Consider the following 19,799-nt stretch of genomic DNA (forward strand, 5'->3'; position numbering starts at 1 on the left):
TTCTTTTCACTTTTTTTAAATCAAACAAAACAAAACAAAGATTTGAAGACATGCCTTTATAATGCTTGATTTTTCAATAATTTAAAATTCCATTGACACTTTTGTCAAATAAATGTAAATTCATATTGCACACAAAAAAAATTAAACCAAGACAAGTTCATGCCATCCGTTTTCTATCTGCTTGCTGACGTCTGTTTCCTCCCTTGTGCTGCTCTTTCCATCTCCTATTTTGTGAAACTTTAGCATCCTGACCTTGACCTTTTGGTTTTCCAACTACATCACGTTTTCTTTCAGCACCATCTGGATTTGAAGGTCTATTTTGACCACGGTGATGACCTCGACCTCCTCTTCTCTGTGCCTGCCATCGAGCACGCTCCTCAGCTCTTTGTCTCAAAAGTGCTGGATTCTGACAAAACTCATCTCTAATTGGTTTATCACTGTCTGACTCCTATAAAGAGAAATACTACCTTCACTAAAAATGTCTTTGAGGTAAATTTAAGTTATATATTGTAGAGAAAAAAACCATCAATAGACTTTCATTACAAAACATTTTCTTCCATCAAAATTTTTTCTGATACATTTTGTATAAATTATACTGCAAGCAAGGACTATAACTCCTATAAAAGAGATAATATAGTTATTCACAACAGGTTGTTTATTATGCTCATGATGAAATGTAACTTGCATTTTGTTTGATATATTTCTCAAACTATAGATTTCATTTTTTTTTTTTGCAATCATGAGTTGCAGTTTTTAGCTCACCTGGCCAGAAGGGCCAAGTGAGCTTTTCTCACCACTTGGCATCCGTCGTCATTAACAATTTACATTTTGAACTTCTTCTAGAGAACCACTGAATGGAATAAAACCAAACATAGCATGAATGTTCCTAATGGGGTGCTGACCGAGTGTTGTTACTTTGTAGCCGATCCATCATCCAAGATGGCCGCCAGCTGGGGACTTAGTTTAACATAGGACCCTATGGGAAATGCATACAAATGACTTCTTCTAGTGAACCACTGAATGGAATGAAACCAAACATGGCATGAATGTTCCTTATGAGGTGCTGACCAAGTGTTGTTACTTTGAAGCCGATCCATCATCCAAGATGGCCGCCAGCAGGGGACTTAGTTTAACATAGGACCCTATGGGAAATGCATACAAATGACTTCTTTTAGAGAACCACTGAATGGAATGAAACCAAACATGGCATGAATGTTCCTTATGAGGTGCTGACCAAGTGTTGTTACTTTGGTGCGGATCCATCATCCAAGATGGTCGCCAGCGGGGGACTTTGTTTAACATAGGACCCTATGGGAAATGCATACAAATGACTTCTTTTAGAGAACCACTGAATGGAATGAAACCAAATATGGCATGAATGTTCCTTATGAGGTGCTGACCAAGTGTTGTTACTTTGTTGCCAATCCATCATCCAAGATGGTCGCCAGCGGGGGACTTTGTTTAACATGGGACCCTATGCGAAATGCATACAAATGACTTCTTTTATAGAACCACTGAATGGAATAAAGCCAAACATAGCATGAATGTTCCTGATGAGATGCCGACCAAGTGTTGTTACTTTGTCGCCAATCCAACTTCCTAGATGGTCACCTTAGGGGGACTTAGTTTAACATAGGACCCTATGGGAAATACATACAAATTTCTTCTTTTAGAGAACAACTGAATTGAATGAAACCAAACATAGCATAAATGTTCCTTTCCTAATGAGGTTCTGGCCAAGTGTTGTTAATTTGTAGCCAAATTTTATCTTTTTTTATATGAATTAAAAAACCCAGGTTGTTTCAGGTGAGCAATACAGGCTCTTGAGAGCCTCTAGTTTTATGAATACCTTGTTAAGTCAGAAATGAAATTTCAAATGAATTACAGTAGTTTTACAATAACAATGCATGTATAACATACTGTTACATAGTCTGTGTTATCATAGACAAAGAATCTAAAAGAAATATTCTGTGGGTGTTGCATTGATCCCCAAGTAGCTGTAATGTTTATAGTGAAAGTTTTAACATGTACAAGACCACTTTCGAGTTCATCCTTCACCTGAACAAAACTTGTCAATTATGAGCGCCTTTATGAAGTCATTTATCAGATAGAGGGGATTGTATCCCTGCACTATTAAGTGTCTTAGTGATCATCATTGTGCAGGATAAACTAGAAATAATGTTTGTTTTGTAAGTACTTATTAATCCCAATTCCCTAATGACACTATTGCTGACATACCTGCCAACTTTTGAAAATGCCCATGGGGGTTTTAGCGCGCGACAACAATTTCAAAGTTTAAAATTCTTTGCGACGACTATTTTGCGCGTGCTGTTTTGTAGTCTTAGAAAAAGTGTCATATTTGCATGATTTGTAAGATGAGCTTACATCCCTTTTTTTTAATGTTTATTTGCATGATTCTAGTTATTATATCAGCAGAAAATATGAACATGTAGCTGTAAAACCAGGAATTATTTTAATGTGTAAGGATACTAAATAGTTGTTGACTTTTCCAATTTAAAATTATAAACAAAGAAGGACCTTTATCAGGTTGGACACAACACATAGGGATCCCCCTCAATGTTAGGACATTAAAAACCACTTTTTAAGTACAAATGAGCACACATTCATATTATTTGAAGAAACTTCTCCCAAAGATCTATACATCTTATGATCTATCTGGTATTATACATGTATGGTCAACACATGTCCAAGAATTTTGATATGTTCTTGGCCTTTCAACTTCTTTATTATTCAAAATAATAGGACTCTTCATTTAGAAAAGCTGCTACAAATAAAATGTCAGAATTTCCAATTTATAAGTTAATAAATCTACATTTTTCTATTTTATTTTTTACAAGGGTGACCCCTTGACTAAGGGTAGTCCCTCACTTAAGGGATTCCTCATGTTGTTGTGGGGGTGGTCCATGTGAAAAGTAATGAAAAGTACATTATACTTTAAATGATTGAATACATAAATAAAATTATGTTACAGCAAGTGTACATTTAATGTCAATAAATTAGTGAATAAACTACTATTTATTATATTCATGGTAGTACTGCATCATTGAAGCTTGTCAATCAGCCATGCTTTTATTCTTATTCTGTGTAAGAACCTCCTTGTAGTTGTAAACTCATTTGCCCTGTTCACGTTTTTACAATTCTGACCAACAAACAGAGGAATACAACACAAGTTCAATATCTAGCATGTTAAAACAATCTTGAGAGAAAACGTTTTTGATTGGCTGATTAATTTGATCATGAGAAACACACAATTTGATTGGCTGAACACGATTTTCCTCCATTGGACACAGTTCAAAATCGGGAACAACAATATTTTTCGTGTAGATTTTCACCAAATCGTGTTTTAGAGGGTTTTTTCTGGAACACGATCGTGCAATCGTGACAAAGGGTCAAAATCGTGTAGTACACGCCTAAATCGTGAAAGTTGGCAGGTATGTGCTGATTGTCAATCATTAGACTTTAATTTGCGAATAATTTCTGCAATATAGCACTATAGCTTTCCAACTCCTCGCTCAACATTGAAACAGAAGTGATGATGCCACTAAATGTACGAATGATGTTCACTAAAACCAGAGTTTTTGACAGAAATGCATAGAACTTGAAAGTTGTCTTTTGAACCATCATTTTGTTTTATACTGATGTAGAAGGGCAATACATTTTGCTAACAATGACTTATTTTACCCTATTGGCCTTTACATAAGAGCAATTTTCTTTGTCCTGGGGCCACAACCTCAGTAAAATAATCCTTGATTATTTATTTTTTTAAATCGTTAGAAGAAACACTATATATTTACCTCTGAATCCGACTCAGAATTATTGTTTCCATCATCTTCCCTTTTGCCTCCAAGTATTCTGGGTGTTGTAAAAGGTCTGAAACATAAACCAAACTTGTAAATCAAATAAAAACTATAAGATATTTTCAAATCAAGTTTTAAAGTTGTAAGAATCAAAATTATATAACTTAAATTCATTGACCATGCTGAAATTTTCCTTTTAAAGGTTTTCTAGCAGTTATCAAAACAAACAAATAAATGGGGAATGGGTTTAAGGGACACAGATGATACCCCTGCTTGCATATTTAATTAAGTTATTACAATGGTTGCAATGAATTACATTGATTTCCCAGTTAAATACAAAACGATAATTTCACACGTGAAATAAACCTGGTTATTTCACTGTTTGACGTCATACAACAATAGGCGTTGTCAAGACATAGATAACAGCGTATCAAAACAAATTGTGAATGTGTAGAAAAAAGATATAGTTCCTAACATGTTTTACATTAATTTCTTTAAAAAAAAGCCATTTGCCAATGTAATAAAAAGAAATATACTGCAGCTGTGCTATTTGAGCAATCAAGTTGCATTGACCATATATTCATATGTGATATACAGTCACTGACCGTATATTGCCTTGTTTATGAAGTTGACAATGCGTTTCCGTAGAGTTTCATTTTTGACGTCAATAAAACATAAAGGTTTGCGGAAAGTTTTTGTCTTAGGCTCAAACTTAAGAAATGATGGTTTTTACCCTAAATACTTTATTTAGAACAGTTATAAGAGTTGCAGTACATAAAGAATAACCATACTTTGTCTCAAAATATGAATGTTATTTGTACTGGGCTCAAAAGAGGTACAAATGCTTGGCACAGCCTCATTTTCTACCTGTTTCCAAGCGTTGTACAAATAATATTGATATTTTGAGACAATGTATGGTTACTCTATCTTAACTAATCAAAGAATTAAAAAATTCAACTCGTGACCGAACAACACTGATAATTGACTCAAGTGCTACGCGCATTCGTGAATTAATGTGTTGTTCAGTCACTCCTTGAATATTTTTCTCTATTTGATTTCTTCGATTAGATATTCTATAATTATAAAAGAACATAACTGAAGAACTGTGAAAGTGATCCTACCCAAAAGTGTACTTGATCTGAGTTTTGTGGTAATAAGCATTGTGTATAAGTTTAATACATCGGTTGAGGCAAACTTAAGTTAGAGAATGGGAATGAAAAATTTAGCAATTTTTCCATTTGTAGAGGAGCATAACTCTAGAACAGTTAGAGTGACGCCACCAAAATTAATTTGATATGTATTTTATGGTAATAAAAGCGTGTATAAATTTTGTAATATTTGGTTGAGGCAAACTAAAGTTAAAGAACGAAAAAAACAAACATTTTTTGGGACGGACAAGGGTAAAACTTAAGCTCCCTCCGCTACAGCAAGGGCATAGAAACAGAAATGAGTTTGTAAAGGTGTCAATGACCTTGGGCACTTTTCAAAGCATGAAATATTAAACTCTGTCATATAAACATTAAGGGCTATTCCATTAAAATGAATGTGGAGGGTAGGAAGGAACTATCAAGATATCTCTACACCAAGAACCATTTTTTAGATAATTTTGTATAATTGTAATATGTAGTTGCATACTGACCCACATTCAATAATTAAACTTCCCTTCATACCCAACCCCTTACATTTTAATGGAATAGCCCTAACCAAATAACCAACCTTCTAGCTGTGAGTTCATCAGCAGAGTCAGCATCAAATGCTCCGACATTATTGGTATCATAAGTGTCATCATATTCATCATCATACATATCATTCTCATCCCTGTTCACTTCCTCTATCTGGTACCCATACATCTCATTCAGCTGATTCTTCATGTCTTCTGATGGTTTAATATCCAGATCTACCTTGTCTGATTTGCTACTGTTAATTTGAATAAAATAAGTGTGTTCTGTATTTTTTTTCTTTATTTAGAAGCATATATTTTCTCTGTTCATGTAGTTGTCATTTCAAAAAGAAATCCTGGAAATTTTTTATTCAAAGTAAATATAAAAGTAACAACTATGAATGAATGAATTCAATTTTTTCCTAGTTTATCCTCTAATGTTTCATTTACTGCAAAAACAATTCTGATTTCAAAAAAGTCAACTGAACTGTCCATTTGCGAAAAGAAGAAAAAGGTGGCAAATTTACCTGAAAGTATTTTAAAAGGTGCCCTTAATGACATACTGTACATTTTTGTTTGACAACTTACCTTTTTCCTTTGTGTATTTTACTTGTGTCAATATCATCTTTTCTGAACACATCAAATTCATCATCATCAAAAACATTGTGTCGCTTTGTCAGAACTGTCTCTTCTGGTTTGCTCCTGTAACATAGTTACATAAATATTTTTTGATTTGAACTTGGAGAGAATTGAAGTTAAAAGTTAAATGTTAGATTAGACTATGTTTAACCATTCACCAGGTTTCTTTTCATGTAGTACATTTTGAAAAAATAATCTGTCAATGTCATTGTAAAATTAATGGTAAGAGAATACAACATTTTAAAGTTGTTTTCAAAACAGATTCACCTTGAAATTTCAATTTCATTAAATTTATAAAACAATAGATTAAGGGACCTACTTGGGAAGAGTTCTATCAATTTCTATTAAAGAAGGAGGTAATCTTTCTTCTAACACAGCATTAATAACTGTCTCCATACTGTATCCCATCTCCTCAAAACACAACTGAAAATTGATTAATTTCAAAACTTATTATACACTTTTCATTCCATTTTTTTGCTATGAAAAACCCAAAGTAATAAAGTTTAGCTTTATAAAATAGATATTATTGAGTGTATGCACTTAGAACATGTGATTCTGTTTTAGCTTATCTTTTATATTTTTATATTTTTTTTTTTTTATTGTTGTTATGTTGCAGTTTTATTGATGTATTTTCAACATATGCTTTTAATCTAAATTACCTAAAAAATAAAAAATAAAGTTTTATATAAAAAGGCTTATATTTTATTTTTTTTAGAAAATTATAATAATTCCTTGTGTACAAATCAAAATGTTGTAAAAAAAATTAATCACAACAGAAAAACATTTTTATCTATGAATCACATAACATTTCTGCTTATGAAACTAAAAAAACCCATGACCTACATGAAAACAAGTCAATCTTAAATAACTTTCTTGTATAATTTTGTGCTATACCTCTATAAAGCCTTCTCCAAGATCTGGTAACAAATCTTTAACTGAAGAAATTAAAGAATCCAGTTCTATTCCTGTCTTCCTTGGCTCACTACAGGCTCCTTCATATTCCTAAAAAAGGTGGTTTGTAAAAATATAATATACTTTGGTTTCATTTATTTTCATGGGGTATCAATTTTTCGTGGATTGAGGAGAACTTGTATTTTCGTGGGTATTTGATTTTGAGGTTTTACTAATATTTTCATACCAGGCCTATAGAAAATATGTTATTCGTAAGACATTTGAATTTATAGTTCACCTCTACCCACGAAAAGCATGAAAATTAGTATCCAACAAATAATAATGACTTGACAGTAGATCAGTCTATGAGTTAAGTTTAACTTCTTTACTTAATGGTAGGAAAGGATTTTAAGTAGTGAAAGAATAAACAACTAAAACAAATAAGATTTTATTTCACGTTTTAAATTTTCATAATTTTTTTTATTTTACTGTGTAAAGGATTAACTTGTTTTATTGAAAGCAGTTATACATCTAAAGAAAAACTTCTCTTATACTAAAGAAATATAAAATTGTATTAGCTGTTCTGTGCCAACTGGACAGCATTTTAGAATAAAAACAAATTGGTCAGCTCACATTTTTACAAACTAAAACCTTGTGCGCAAGATGATTCTAATATGACATTCTTCTTTAGCTTTGTCTTGTCCTAATTCGAATAGAACATGGGCTGCACGTGATTGACGCCACAATTGAAATTCCAACGTTATATGAATTTTGAACAATGCCAGAGATCAATATGGACATTTGTGTTGGTGTTGCTTGCTAGGAAATTAAATCATAACATTCTAAAAGTAATTTTAAATGTTTCAGTTCTTGTTTTATAGATAAACTGCTGACTTTCTATAACGTTTTTGGTTCATCAAATCAAAATGGTGACATTTCGAGCGTTTACTATATAGGTTGTCTCCAAAGTACAAAAGTTCCAAATATTCCTATTAGAATCGAAATAATTGTATCATGCCATGCTCTATGCTCATTTTAAAATTGGTAAGCATTATATTTGCAAACATTTGATACCTCGCTAACGCTCAGTATTAAGATATTAACAAAGATAATGCCTAACCATGTTAAAATGAGCATGGAGCATGGCATGAAAGAATTATTTCTTAATTATAAATTTGGTTTATCATTTCGATCAATTACAAAAGAAGGTTTATATTGATCTATTAGTATGTGATTATGAAATAATGCAGTTACTCAATGAAAGTAACCAAATGCACTCAGTTTTCCTTATCAGTTAACATCCTTGCAATGAATTTATTTACTTACACTGTACGATGCAGCATAATCATCTTTTGTGTTCTGGTTCCCAGCAGGTGCCCCTCCTGCTGCTACTAAAGGTTCTGGTGATCCATCAGGACTGGTTCTTCCTCCTCTATTCATTCCTCCTGTTGGTTTCCTCCTCTTACCATAGGTGGCAAAGGCTGAATGAACAGCTTCTTGAATATACTGGATCCTTGTTTCATCACTATTACAAGAGATAAGGAACAGCAAATTTCCAACCATGTAAAATCAAAGTGCATTATTCATTTTATTAAGTTTCTAGTGTAAACTAATTCACATATAATTTGAATGAACAATTCAATCTTGCAAACACTGTAATAATCAAAATTATTGAATAAACAAATGTGACTTTGATATATAGCTATTTTGTTACTCTGATGTTCATTGCATTTGTAATTTATAAAATATTAGAACACACCAGTGATATCGCGGGTCCTTGACTGAATTAAAGTATATAACTATGTGTAAGCCTTATTTTAGTACAAATGTATAAGTATTGTCATCTGATTAAGTCATTAGGATGCACTGGAACTTATCAATTAATTATTTGGAAAACAAAAGGGCCTGGAATGAAGTATTTTTTAATCAACAGAATTGTCCTATATTAGTTATAATGAAGTTGGATCCTTTAATTTGCTGTTTTATGTCATGACGCCTAACAAATTGAACTTACTGTATCTGTAGGACTTATTTTAAGTCCACATTTTTAGTATTCTTATTGTCGTCTTAAAAAGTAATGTAATACTGATTGAAATACTACAATAGGGAACAATGTGTTAATGATTGAATTTAGTAGTGTCAACCCTGTGATTATGACCCGTGTATATAGCAAAATCCTAATTACAGCGTTTGGTGGTGCGGCTGTCAGATGGGGAACATACAGATAAGGAAATAGGTAACAGGTGAATATACTATTGGTATAGGTATTGAATTCGACTCAGAACTTGTTAATTATTGGCACTATTAATTATGTGGAAAACAAAAGGGTCTGGAGTGGTTTAATTTTTAATCAACACCATTGTCCTATATTAGCTATATATAAAGTTGAATTTATTGATTTATCGTTTTTACCCCATGATGGCTGACAATTTGGACCTGGTTATTTTAGTATTATAGATTATAAAGGATACACATCACATGTAGACTGTGTAATGATATCTAGATACACTTGTACTTGGTAAGACCCATCAAAGTCAGCAAGAAATCTGAAATTTAACAAAAGATTCATTAAAAATAAAATCTTGAAAAATCATTAGAAGTACATGTATTTAGATTTTATAGCCCTCCTAGATTTAAGCTTCAATTGCTACTCTTCTTTGTTATCCCATGACTGTATGTATGTTCATTGGAAATTCCTTTTATATCCTTTACTTTGGTTAAAGCTTTGCTTAAAACACAAAAGTTCATTTGTATGTTTGTGTGTGTTATGTTATTTCATAAGTAACTAGATCATATAATTCAAAAGGAAACTAATAATGGATTTAGGTACATATACTGGTATGTATCACCTTTTCTGTTATAACACGAGTATAAGGCAACCTATTTTGGGCTAGTAGATGATTTAAATATAATATAATTTACCTCCCTTATATGCAATTCCAGAGAGAAAATATATCTACGAGTTAATTATACTTAGAGTAAAAAATGCCAGCTTAATTCAGAATGAGTATCCATGATAGAATTTAGACACTCCAATATAATTAAATTGTTATTTGCCTATATACCCTTTGCCAAATGGTTCAAGGGATGTGAAACACTAACAAACAATTTGAGCTTGTATCTCCTGACCTTGGAATAACCTATTTATATATATATCCCAATTTAAAACCAATGGACACATGTGTTTGTACATTATCATTGCTTATGATGGTTAACAAAAAAAAATCACATCCTCAAAGTTTATGTATGTTATCATTTAAAGTTATTGAACACATGTGCTTGTAAATTATCATTGATTATGAAGTTTAACAAAACATTTACATACTCAAAATGTTCAAGCTTTTAATACAACACTGCACTACAACATGTAGTTCATACAAAGTATTGTAAGTTCAATGATACCTTGATGTCATACAAACCTTCTATCTCCAAGTAAGCTAGAAAAAGTTTCTATAAATCCTTCTATACAGTCAGTATTCTTTGCACTACAGAAAAAATAAGAATACATGTATCATCGAATGTCAGATTGTTCTGTTAAATGTTTCACAATGCTCCAAATATTGTTAGACATTCACTCAATCTTTATGAATAGTTTTATCTGGTGTCTGTTTAATAAATTGAGAAATAAACAAGAATGTGTCCATAGTACAAGGATGCCCCACTCGCACTATCATATTCTGTGTTCAGTGGACCGTGAAAATTGGGGTCAGAACTTTAATTTGGAATTAAAATCAGAAATATCATGTCATAGGGAACATGTGAACTAAGTTTCAAGTTGATGTAACTTTAACTTCATCAAAAACTACCTTGACCAAAAACTTTAACCTGAACTTCTCACTATCATTTTCTATGTTCAGTGGACCATGTAATTGGGGTAAAAACTATAATTTGGCATTCAAATTAGAAAGATCAAATCATGGGGAACATGTGTACTAAGTTTCAAATTGATTGGACTTCAACTTCATCAAAAACTACCTCGACCAAAAATTTTAACCTGAAGCGGGACGAACGGACCCACAGACGGACGCACAGACGAACAAACAAACGGAGGCACAGACCAGAAAACATAATGCCCCTCTACTATCGTAGGTGGGGCATAAAAATGAAGTAATACATAATTAATTTAAAAGAATTTCTATTAAATTTCATTTTTTTATTGTGAAATTGTTGGTTTGATTTCACTGGTAAATCATGATAATTCATTACCAACAATGTAATAAACCAGGTTTAAATGCAGAAACAGGTTTAAACAAAACATACCTTTGATCCAAAACAGGCTGTATAAAACAATGAGTTACAATAGCATTTACAACCTTCATAAATGAAACAGAGGCTTGTTTTAATTTTCTCTTTAGTAACTTCTGATGGCTGTGAAAATAAGAGATATGGCATTAAAAGAGGAAACAACAAATTTACTATATATATAAATTTTCTCAGGCAATTAGCAACACAACCAATTCCATTATTAATGAAATTTTATGTTAAAAGGTATATTTTTGGCGAAGTTTGCACCTTTTTATTTCACTTGTTTTTATGTTTTGACATATTTTTTCTGAGGACTTCAATGTTTCCCCTTATTTATTTTCCAAGTTTTGTGTCAGTATCTGAATTTCTTGTGTTTGTCCTGCATTTGATTAAACAGTTAGTCTGGTGATTATTATGAAATATGTGTTCCTCAGATATTAATTGCATTCAAATAACTATGAATAATATTGTTTTCAAATCAGATGTAACATATGGACTGCAGGGTCTTCATGTCCATTTATAATGACTGCATGATCTCTAAGAACGACTAAGTAATAACTTTTTATTTCTTGTGCTTCATTTTACCAGATGTTTATTGTATATACAACAACTTTGCTATTTTTATTTCACATGTTTTCATGTTCAGACTGCCCCTTTATCACCCTCTTTGAATATTTCCAGGTTTCATAATCATATAAATATCCCGCACTTCACTTTCAAAAAACCTCTGCCTGTGTCATCTTTATTTTTGTAAAAGGGTCTCTAAATACAATGTACCTGATAATCTCCCTTTAATTTGGCTAGACTATAATCTGTAACAATTCGAAAACAAGTGTTTTTCAATGTCTTCAGGTAATCATTCATCCAAAAATACACCCTTCAAATCAGACAAAACAAGTGAAACTGCGAGCTACTGCTCACTGATGATAGTTTTGATACCCCCAATGCAAGTGGATAATATTAATAGTGTAAAAATATGCAAGTATTCAGTAAACAGGAAGTTTTCCAGTGATGAATCTGAAAACGCATCACACGGTATAGCTGACTTATATAAATCCTGAAACAGAATTTCAGAAATCCTTGTATTGTAGTTGCTGAGAAAAATGTGACGAAATTTTCAACTTGGCTATCATGTGTAAAATCATACAAGTGTTCGGTAAACAGGAAGTTGTCAAGTGATCAATCTGAAAACGCATCACACGGTATAGCTGACTTAGATAAACCCTGAAACTAAATTTCAGAAATCCTTGTATTGTAGTTCCTGAAAAAATGAGACGAAAAATATTCATGGGACGGACGGACGGAATGACGGACTGACGGAAGGACAGACAGAGTTAAAACAGTATACCCCCCCTTTTTTAAAGCGGGGGTATAATAAAAGTTTTCCAGTTGAATCTGAATAAATGGAGGAATAAAGAAAAATATTTCAGTAGTCTTAAACTTACTCCTTATTTTCAAACATTCTCATCTTCAGCGCTTGAGAGATTTCAGGAAACACAACATCATAGAACTCTGCTAACCTGGAAATTATTAGAAGTATAAACTGATTATTTTCTTTTAATTGTATAAATATGTAGGTAGATAAATAAAGGCAACAGTAGTATTCAGCTGTTCAAATTTAGATAACTTTATTAAGCTCTAATCTCAAGCAATAAGTGATCATCTGTTTTAGTATTATTTTACTAAATAGCAATTTAATGCATTTACAATATTGAAAAATAAAAAAAAAAAAAAAAAAGTCAAAATATCATTAATATTTTGCTAAAACAAGAAGTTTCTAGCTAAGAAAAGGTTGGGAAGCAGCTGTTAAATTGGTGCATAATAATTTGTCATCATATAAAGTTTGTCTTTAATTAGAGAAATGCCCCAAAAGTCATTTCTATCCCCTTCATCCAACTCAAGTTCTAACATATTACAACTTATTACTGTTAAGCTGCTGACCAAATGTAAATTCATTCAGCTTAGTAGTTTCTAAGAAATGTGTGACAAAAATAATTGTTGGACAAACCAATGTGTGGATTGATCGATAAAGTGATTGCAATTTTGCCCCCACTTTTGGAGTGGATTTTAAGTACTACTGTTGTACCTTGGTATAAAGTGTTCTTCAAGGAACAGTTCACATGACTGAGGATGGATCTCCAGAAAATTTGCCAAGGTTAAGGCTATGTCTGCTAAATATAGAACAATATCCTGGAAATCTGAGATAAGCATGGTAACTAATGGAGTGTTATCTGTTCTTGAACTGCTTAATTTCTGGGGTGACAAACTGCCATGTTTGTCTATTGAAATTCCACATTTTTCGGCAATATCATGAAAGACCTACAAAAAAGCGAATACCAATTAACTATTACTTCAAAACTGCATATACACTGTATAAATTCATCAGAGTTTTAAAACATTCAATTAAAAATATTTGTCTTTAATTTACATATAAAAATTTAAAAAAAAAGACATCATAAATGATTGATTGATGGCTACACTTTCAGCACTTTTATCTATTTCATGCTCATCTGTCATGTGCGAGTATATGACTTATATAAATATTATCATTGATGGCTTCCAAGTTTGGATGTTTGTGGAAAAACAACTTTTCGATTATTTTTAAATTGTTGTGTTTAAGTGTTGTGTATAATCATAATAAACAATGTAGATATTAAACATGCTAAACAGATTTATCATGTTTTGCTTACAATTATGATTTCTTGAAATCTCTAGAAATTGACAAATTAGAGTACTGCAATTGGATCATTTCACGAATAATTACTAACTTTTACAATCAACTGTTTTATATATCTATTTTTGGTTCTATACTTTTGCCAATCAAATAATAAATAAATCTGACAAAATTACCTGTATGACTGTAGGAATAGCGCAGCGTAAATCATCATTATATTTTGGTTGCTGTGTGAAAATGTTATCTACCATCTTAGTCAACAGTGGACCATTTCCCTCACCATACAGTACACAAAGGTCAAATATCTTAGGAATGTCAAATAAAAAGTTTTCATACACGATCTCGCCAAACACACTAGGTGTTATATGATGTTCCTGTTATGATAAAAAAAATCAGAATCATGTTTAAATACAATCAGAATCATGTTTAAATACAATGTAAAATCAGAATCATATTTAAATATAATGTAATGCCTTGTTCACACGGACATTTAACTTGAAATGAATTTGAATCGAATGTAAATCGAATTCACTTATCGCGTTCACACACTCTTCTTTTTTAATTTCGAATTGATTCAAATTAACTAATTAGAATTAGTCAATTCGCATAAGAAATACGTTTTTGTTAATACAAATTAAGTTAACGTCGTTTGGACAGTAAAGCAAATTTGACGAGCATTTCAATTTGAATTAAAATTGACTTTAGGACGTAAAACTAATTCGAATTAGTTAATGCAAATGGAATTCGAATTACGTGTGAACTCAGCATAAAATCAGAATCATGTTTAAATACAATGTAAAATCAAAATCATGTTAAAATACAATGTAAAATCAAAATCATGTTTAAATACAATGTAGAATCAGAACCATGTTTAAATACAATGTAGTATTCAATTTTGTCCCAACACTGGCCAACAGACTGCAATTGTTAATAGAGACTATAGTAAGATATTTTGTGAAAAATAAACAATGAATATCTCCATGAACTTTTAAAGAATTTACCAAATTAATGTGGTAAAGGTATATTTTGGGAATAAATATATATCAACCTCTTATCAACTAAAGCTTTGCATAATTAATGTCATCAAAAAGAGTCAGTAGATAATAATAGAACCTTTATAACTTATAAATTGAAGGTCAACTGACAATTACAAAGTAATAACCAGAAAATGACAAAAAGACATGCAAATGCTTTAGAAGGATAAGGCTCATCTGGAAAAAACAAATTACGAGAATAACATTCATCAATAGAAGGTATCTTATTTACATTCAAATCTTACTTTGAGGTTCATATTTTCAGAAACTATTTACATGCATACATAAAAAGTTAAAAAAAATAGAATTTCTTCAGAAATGTTGGTTTAAAAAAAAACAGAAATTAATGTTAGTAATACAGATTAATCAATAAGTTTTAGAATTTAACATGTTTAAATCTTACTTTATTTTGTTTATACCTGTGATTCTTTAAATGTTGCCATTCTTAGACATGTCATAAACACCAGCCTATGGACCTCATTATGTATGGACTGTATGTCATCTGTCAAGTGGTATATCACATCATAGGACCTGTAAACATGAAAAATAGCCTCAGAAATTATTTTAATGTTATGCTGCAGAAAGATGTTCACTTTTTCTTGCTATCAAATAGTATCATAAGACAGACATTTTTATTTTTTATTTTGGCATGTTTATAAAAGTCAACTGATAATTACATCAACTCATTGTCAATATAAAAAAGAAATGTTTAAAGCCATTTTTTTCTCTTCGAAAGTTACAATGTAGGTCAGTAGCTAATTATACTTGGTAATGTATAAAAGATAAATTTGAAGTATGTGCACAGATTCACAAAGGCTTCTATAAGCACTTGTACAACTTGCAATGGGTCCTGACTCCAAAATTGACATTAACTGATTTAAAAAGTTAATTTTGAACATAAATAATATACCTTATAGTTGAACAATGATAACAAAAGAAACGCTTTCATATGGTTATAAGTACTTTTAATTTATTCACATGGTTTTCTTATGTCATGAAGGTTAGAGTAAACTTGAAAATTACTGTAACTAAGTCTTAAAGATGGATATGCATCACAAAGTAAATAACACAATCCAATTAAAAAGGTTTTCATCTATTTTTAATGAAACCTAAAGAATATTAATACTAACCTAGGTGAAAATCTCAGGTATGTATCCAACAAATTCTGTAAGGTGCTATCATGTATCACCTAAAACAAATAAAATATATTTCTCTAATTCTATGAAAATTTATCCCTTTCTGAACCCATTGTATAAAAAAAAATTAATCAACGTGTGGTTGCTGGTGATCTCAAAAGATCATTGGATGATTTTAAGGGTCATGACCTTTTCAGCTAACTTGATGAATCAAAATATGATAACAGGTGTTAATGAAATTGACAACTTCGTGCAATGTGAAAGGCACTCGAAGGTTTTTTTTCGGGTAACAAATAAAGAAAACTTCTATTTAATCATTAGAGAAACAGATTCTTACATAGTTACTCGTTGATTATCGAATTTATCCAATCTCGAAAGTTAAATTATAAATTTTAAAGTCCTCGCCGAGGCGGCTCGGACTTTAAAATTGATAATTTAACTATCTCGATTGGATAAATCCGATAATCCACTGGTATCAATGTAAGAATCTCTATATAGCTTGTTAAATCAATTTTTCATTTATATAAGGGGTAAATATCACTTGAAAGTCTGATTTTGAAGAAGGTTAACCAGCATAAAGACATGAAAGACATGTGAACCTAATAAAACTCTGATGCAAAACGTCTTTGATCTTACTTTTAATCCTAAATGTTGATATGTTAGGTCAGTGACATACAGTTACTATCATAATTACTCTCCACTTCTTTAATAATAAATATTGGACATTTAAAAAAGAGATGAATAAGAATAAATCTATATGTTTTATCTCCATTTGATACAAAATATGGCATGCATAAGAAATTAATTTAATTAACAAACAATCTGTTTAGACTGCACAATTCATGACATGTAAAAGTATATGCATTAACCATACATGTACAAAATGTAGTTCCATAAGAAGGGGCCCCGGATATATATAACAAGTTTTTGCTGACAAAGAGACAACTTTCCATCTATGTTTGGATAATCTTTATACATGTAATAAATAAAACCATGCAAGTACAAAGGTTACAGAGAAGTTAAAAAAATAATGTACATGATAACAAAAATAAAAATGCATTAAAAAAGCATAAAATTTCAGATGAGATAACATATAAAAGAATATCATTTTTATATAAATACTTATACTGTCAAATGTGAAAACTAAAATTGTATGAAGAAATACTTTTTGTGTATAAGTATGATAAATAAATTATGGTTGTTAAGAAGGAGTAAGCTTAGCATGCTTAGTACTAATACATCTTATAAAATTGCAGAGGTTTCTTAGTGTCTTTGGTTGTTTTGAATAAAACAGTGTGGTTAAATTTAATAATGTTGTGTCTGAGTATTAGTTCATTTGGAATAAATCTTTTTCTTTCATCTTGTAAAGCTGGGCAAACAAAAATATAGTGATATTTGTCTCCTATATTTCTTTTCGTACATATTGAGCATTTTCTATCACTTCTCTCAATGTAATGCCATCTCCCCTTTTCTATTGTCACTGAATGATTTGATGTTCGGAATTTACAAAGTGTATATATATTTTGGTCATGACATTAATGATGTTGAAATAATTCTCAAATTCAAAATTTTCCTTAAAGAGCCTATTCATATATATATTAAGTAATGCATTTTGATGTGTTTTGAATAACTGAATTCCAAATTTGTTTAAACTGGTCAATTAATCTAAGTTTGATACTTTTTGGTACAAGTAAGTACAATGTATAAAACATCTAACTTTCAAATCTAATGAAACAGCCTACCTGACACCAAAACTTATCATGTGGCTGTTGTAATAGCCAATGTAGATCCTCAGATATAAAGTTCAATCTATCTTTCCATTCTTCCATGGTTGCTCCATTATTTACTGGTGGTGCTTGATAGGAAACAAACTTTAAATCTTCTTTCCACCGTGGATCCTGTTAAAAAATACTCAACAAATTAACTACAATTCATATTGCAATAAAATGCTAAAGCTATGCAAAGTGCATAATTGATATGACTGCAGAGGTCAAACTCTCAACAGTTGGGACAAGTATGGAGACAACATTCAAGCTTGATACAGGTCTGAATTTGGATTGTGATTAAAAATTCAGAGCATAAGTTTCTGACACAGAATGTATGTGTGTGGTCCAAGAACTTAAAAATTTAAATTGTACATTTAACTTAATAACATTGTAAATGTTGTATTATGGCATGTATGGTCAGACATCCAAATTTGAATACATACATCATTGGGTTAGATTCAGAAGATTGATTGGTTGATTTATAATTGCTTTAAGCCTCATCAGCACAAACAGGCTATATTGTGGAAAGTGGGCGTCAATTCTGTCAAACTCCAAGAATCAAATTTTTAAAGAAATCAAATGAAGTTGTTTTTTTGGATTGTTTGAACCTCAATTTGAAACAATGTCATATGATCAAGGCCGAATATCTAAAATTTTGTAATGCCATATAATTTGTAAGATGTAATATTAATTGATGGTTTAATCATAATAATTTACATGATTTACTGTACATAGTTTAAAAAAAAAGAAATCAATTACATCAATGTACATTGATGTACACAGGATTAGTTTTCTTTCCCAGTTATCACCTTCCATACATATCAGGCATATATATTTCTTATCTGTCATGTCTGTGGGTAGTCAGAGATTACTCTGATGTTCAACGGCCCCAGCTTGTCTGGCAAAACAGCCTTTGGACTTCAGAGTAATCTTGAACTAGTCTGTGGGCATCTATCATAAAATTGAGAAGGGAAATGGGGAATGTGTCAAAGAGACAACAACCCGACCATAGAAAAAAACAACAGCAGAAGGTCACCAACAGGTCTTCAATGTAGCGATATTTTTACAATGAAATGCTTGTCATATGTCTGTCTCATATAATAGAAATGCCAGTCATGTCTGTCTCTTTCATTGTAAGCCCTTAAAAAATCAATTAATTTGTTGCTGTATATCATTAATATCATACAAATTCACTCATAGGTACATTTTATCTTACTTCTTCAAGTAAATAAAAATTACGTTTACAGGTAGTACCCCTGACTGACATTTGTCATTTCAGTGCCTTTCATAGCTTGAGGGGGATAGGACCTTTAACGGGACACCAGGATCGGGTGTTTTTAAGCTCGGGATTTCGGGATTGACCCTCTCAGGATCTGGGAATTCTTTATTCGAATTTCAGGACCTCTGGATTTCGTTATTTTAAGCCCGGGATTTCGGGATTTAGTGTTTTTAAGCCCGGGATTTCGGGATCAGGACCACTCCTATCCCCCCTCATAGCTGACTTTATGCAGTATGGGCTTTGCTCATTGTTGAAGGACATTAGAGCTTATGTTTGTTAGAGCTTATGTTTGTCTATGTTTTATATACCTTGCCGACTCTAAATAAAGCTGATTTATTATTATTATTGTCATACAGCGACCTGTAGTTGTTAATTTCTGTGTCATTTGGTCTCTTGTGGAGAGATGTCTCATTTGCCATACCACATCTTCTTTTCTATATTAAGCTGAAAAAGGTTCTATAAAGATTTAATCGATACATTACCAACAGTGATACATTTTCTTTCCGTCCTTTATTTTCAACAATGACATTCTGCTTGTCTAATGGAATATTAAAATCCATCTTGCACTACAGACTGCAACTTTCACTTTAAAGCAGGACAGTAAAGATAAGATTTGATATTATTTTAGGGCAACCTAAATAAAAGGGTATTGTAATT

At 31.4% G+C, this 19,799-nt stretch overlaps 1 protein-coding gene across 1 annotated transcript; it reads right to left on the reverse strand.

The window, feature by feature from the left end:
- Window positions 1-50: 50 nt before the first annotated feature.
- LOC134720884 (activating signal cointegrator 1 complex subunit 2-like) lies at window positions 51-19,737 on the reverse strand. Its single transcript, XM_063583435.1, has 17 exons — window positions 19,625-19,737; window positions 17,840-17,995; window positions 16,092-16,150; window positions 15,381-15,492; window positions 14,104-14,301; window positions 13,340-13,572; window positions 12,699-12,773; window positions 11,269-11,376; window positions 10,428-10,493; window positions 9,480-9,554; window positions 8,335-8,533; window positions 7,012-7,119; window positions 6,437-6,540; window positions 6,067-6,180; window positions 5,535-5,735; window positions 3,816-3,891; window positions 51-448 (listed from the first exon to the last, which is right to left on the reverse strand). The coding sequence occupies exons 1-17, from the start codon at window positions 19,700-19,702 to the stop codon at window positions 158-160; spliced, it is 2,253 nt and encodes a 750-aa protein (XP_063439505.1). The 5' UTR covers window positions 19,703-19,737; the 3' UTR covers window positions 51-157.
- Window positions 19,738-19,799: the final 62 nt, after the last annotated feature.

This window comes from Mytilus trossulus, chromosome 6 (assembly GCF_036588685.1).
Source record: "Mytilus trossulus isolate FHL-02 chromosome 6, PNRI_Mtr1.1.1.hap1, whole genome shotgun sequence".
In the NCBI taxonomy this organism is placed as follows: Eukaryota; Metazoa; Mollusca; class Bivalvia; order Mytilida; family Mytilidae; genus Mytilus; species Mytilus trossulus.

Excerpts from the sequence above, each read along its gene's own strand:
- LOC134720884 (XM_063583435.1), bottom strand. The coding sequence starts at position 19,702 with ATGGATTTTAATATTCCATTAGACAAGCAGAATGTCATTGTTGAAAAT. Across the intron at positions 10,494-11,268 it reads CAGCCTGTTTTGGATCAAAG|TGCAAAGAATACTGACTGTA; the intron begins GTATGTTTTGTT and ends TTTTTTCTGTAG. Across the intron at positions 6,181-6,436 it reads ATTGATAGAACTCTTCCCAA|GAGCAAACCAGAAGAGACAG; the intron begins GTAGGTCCCTTA and ends ACTATGTTACAG.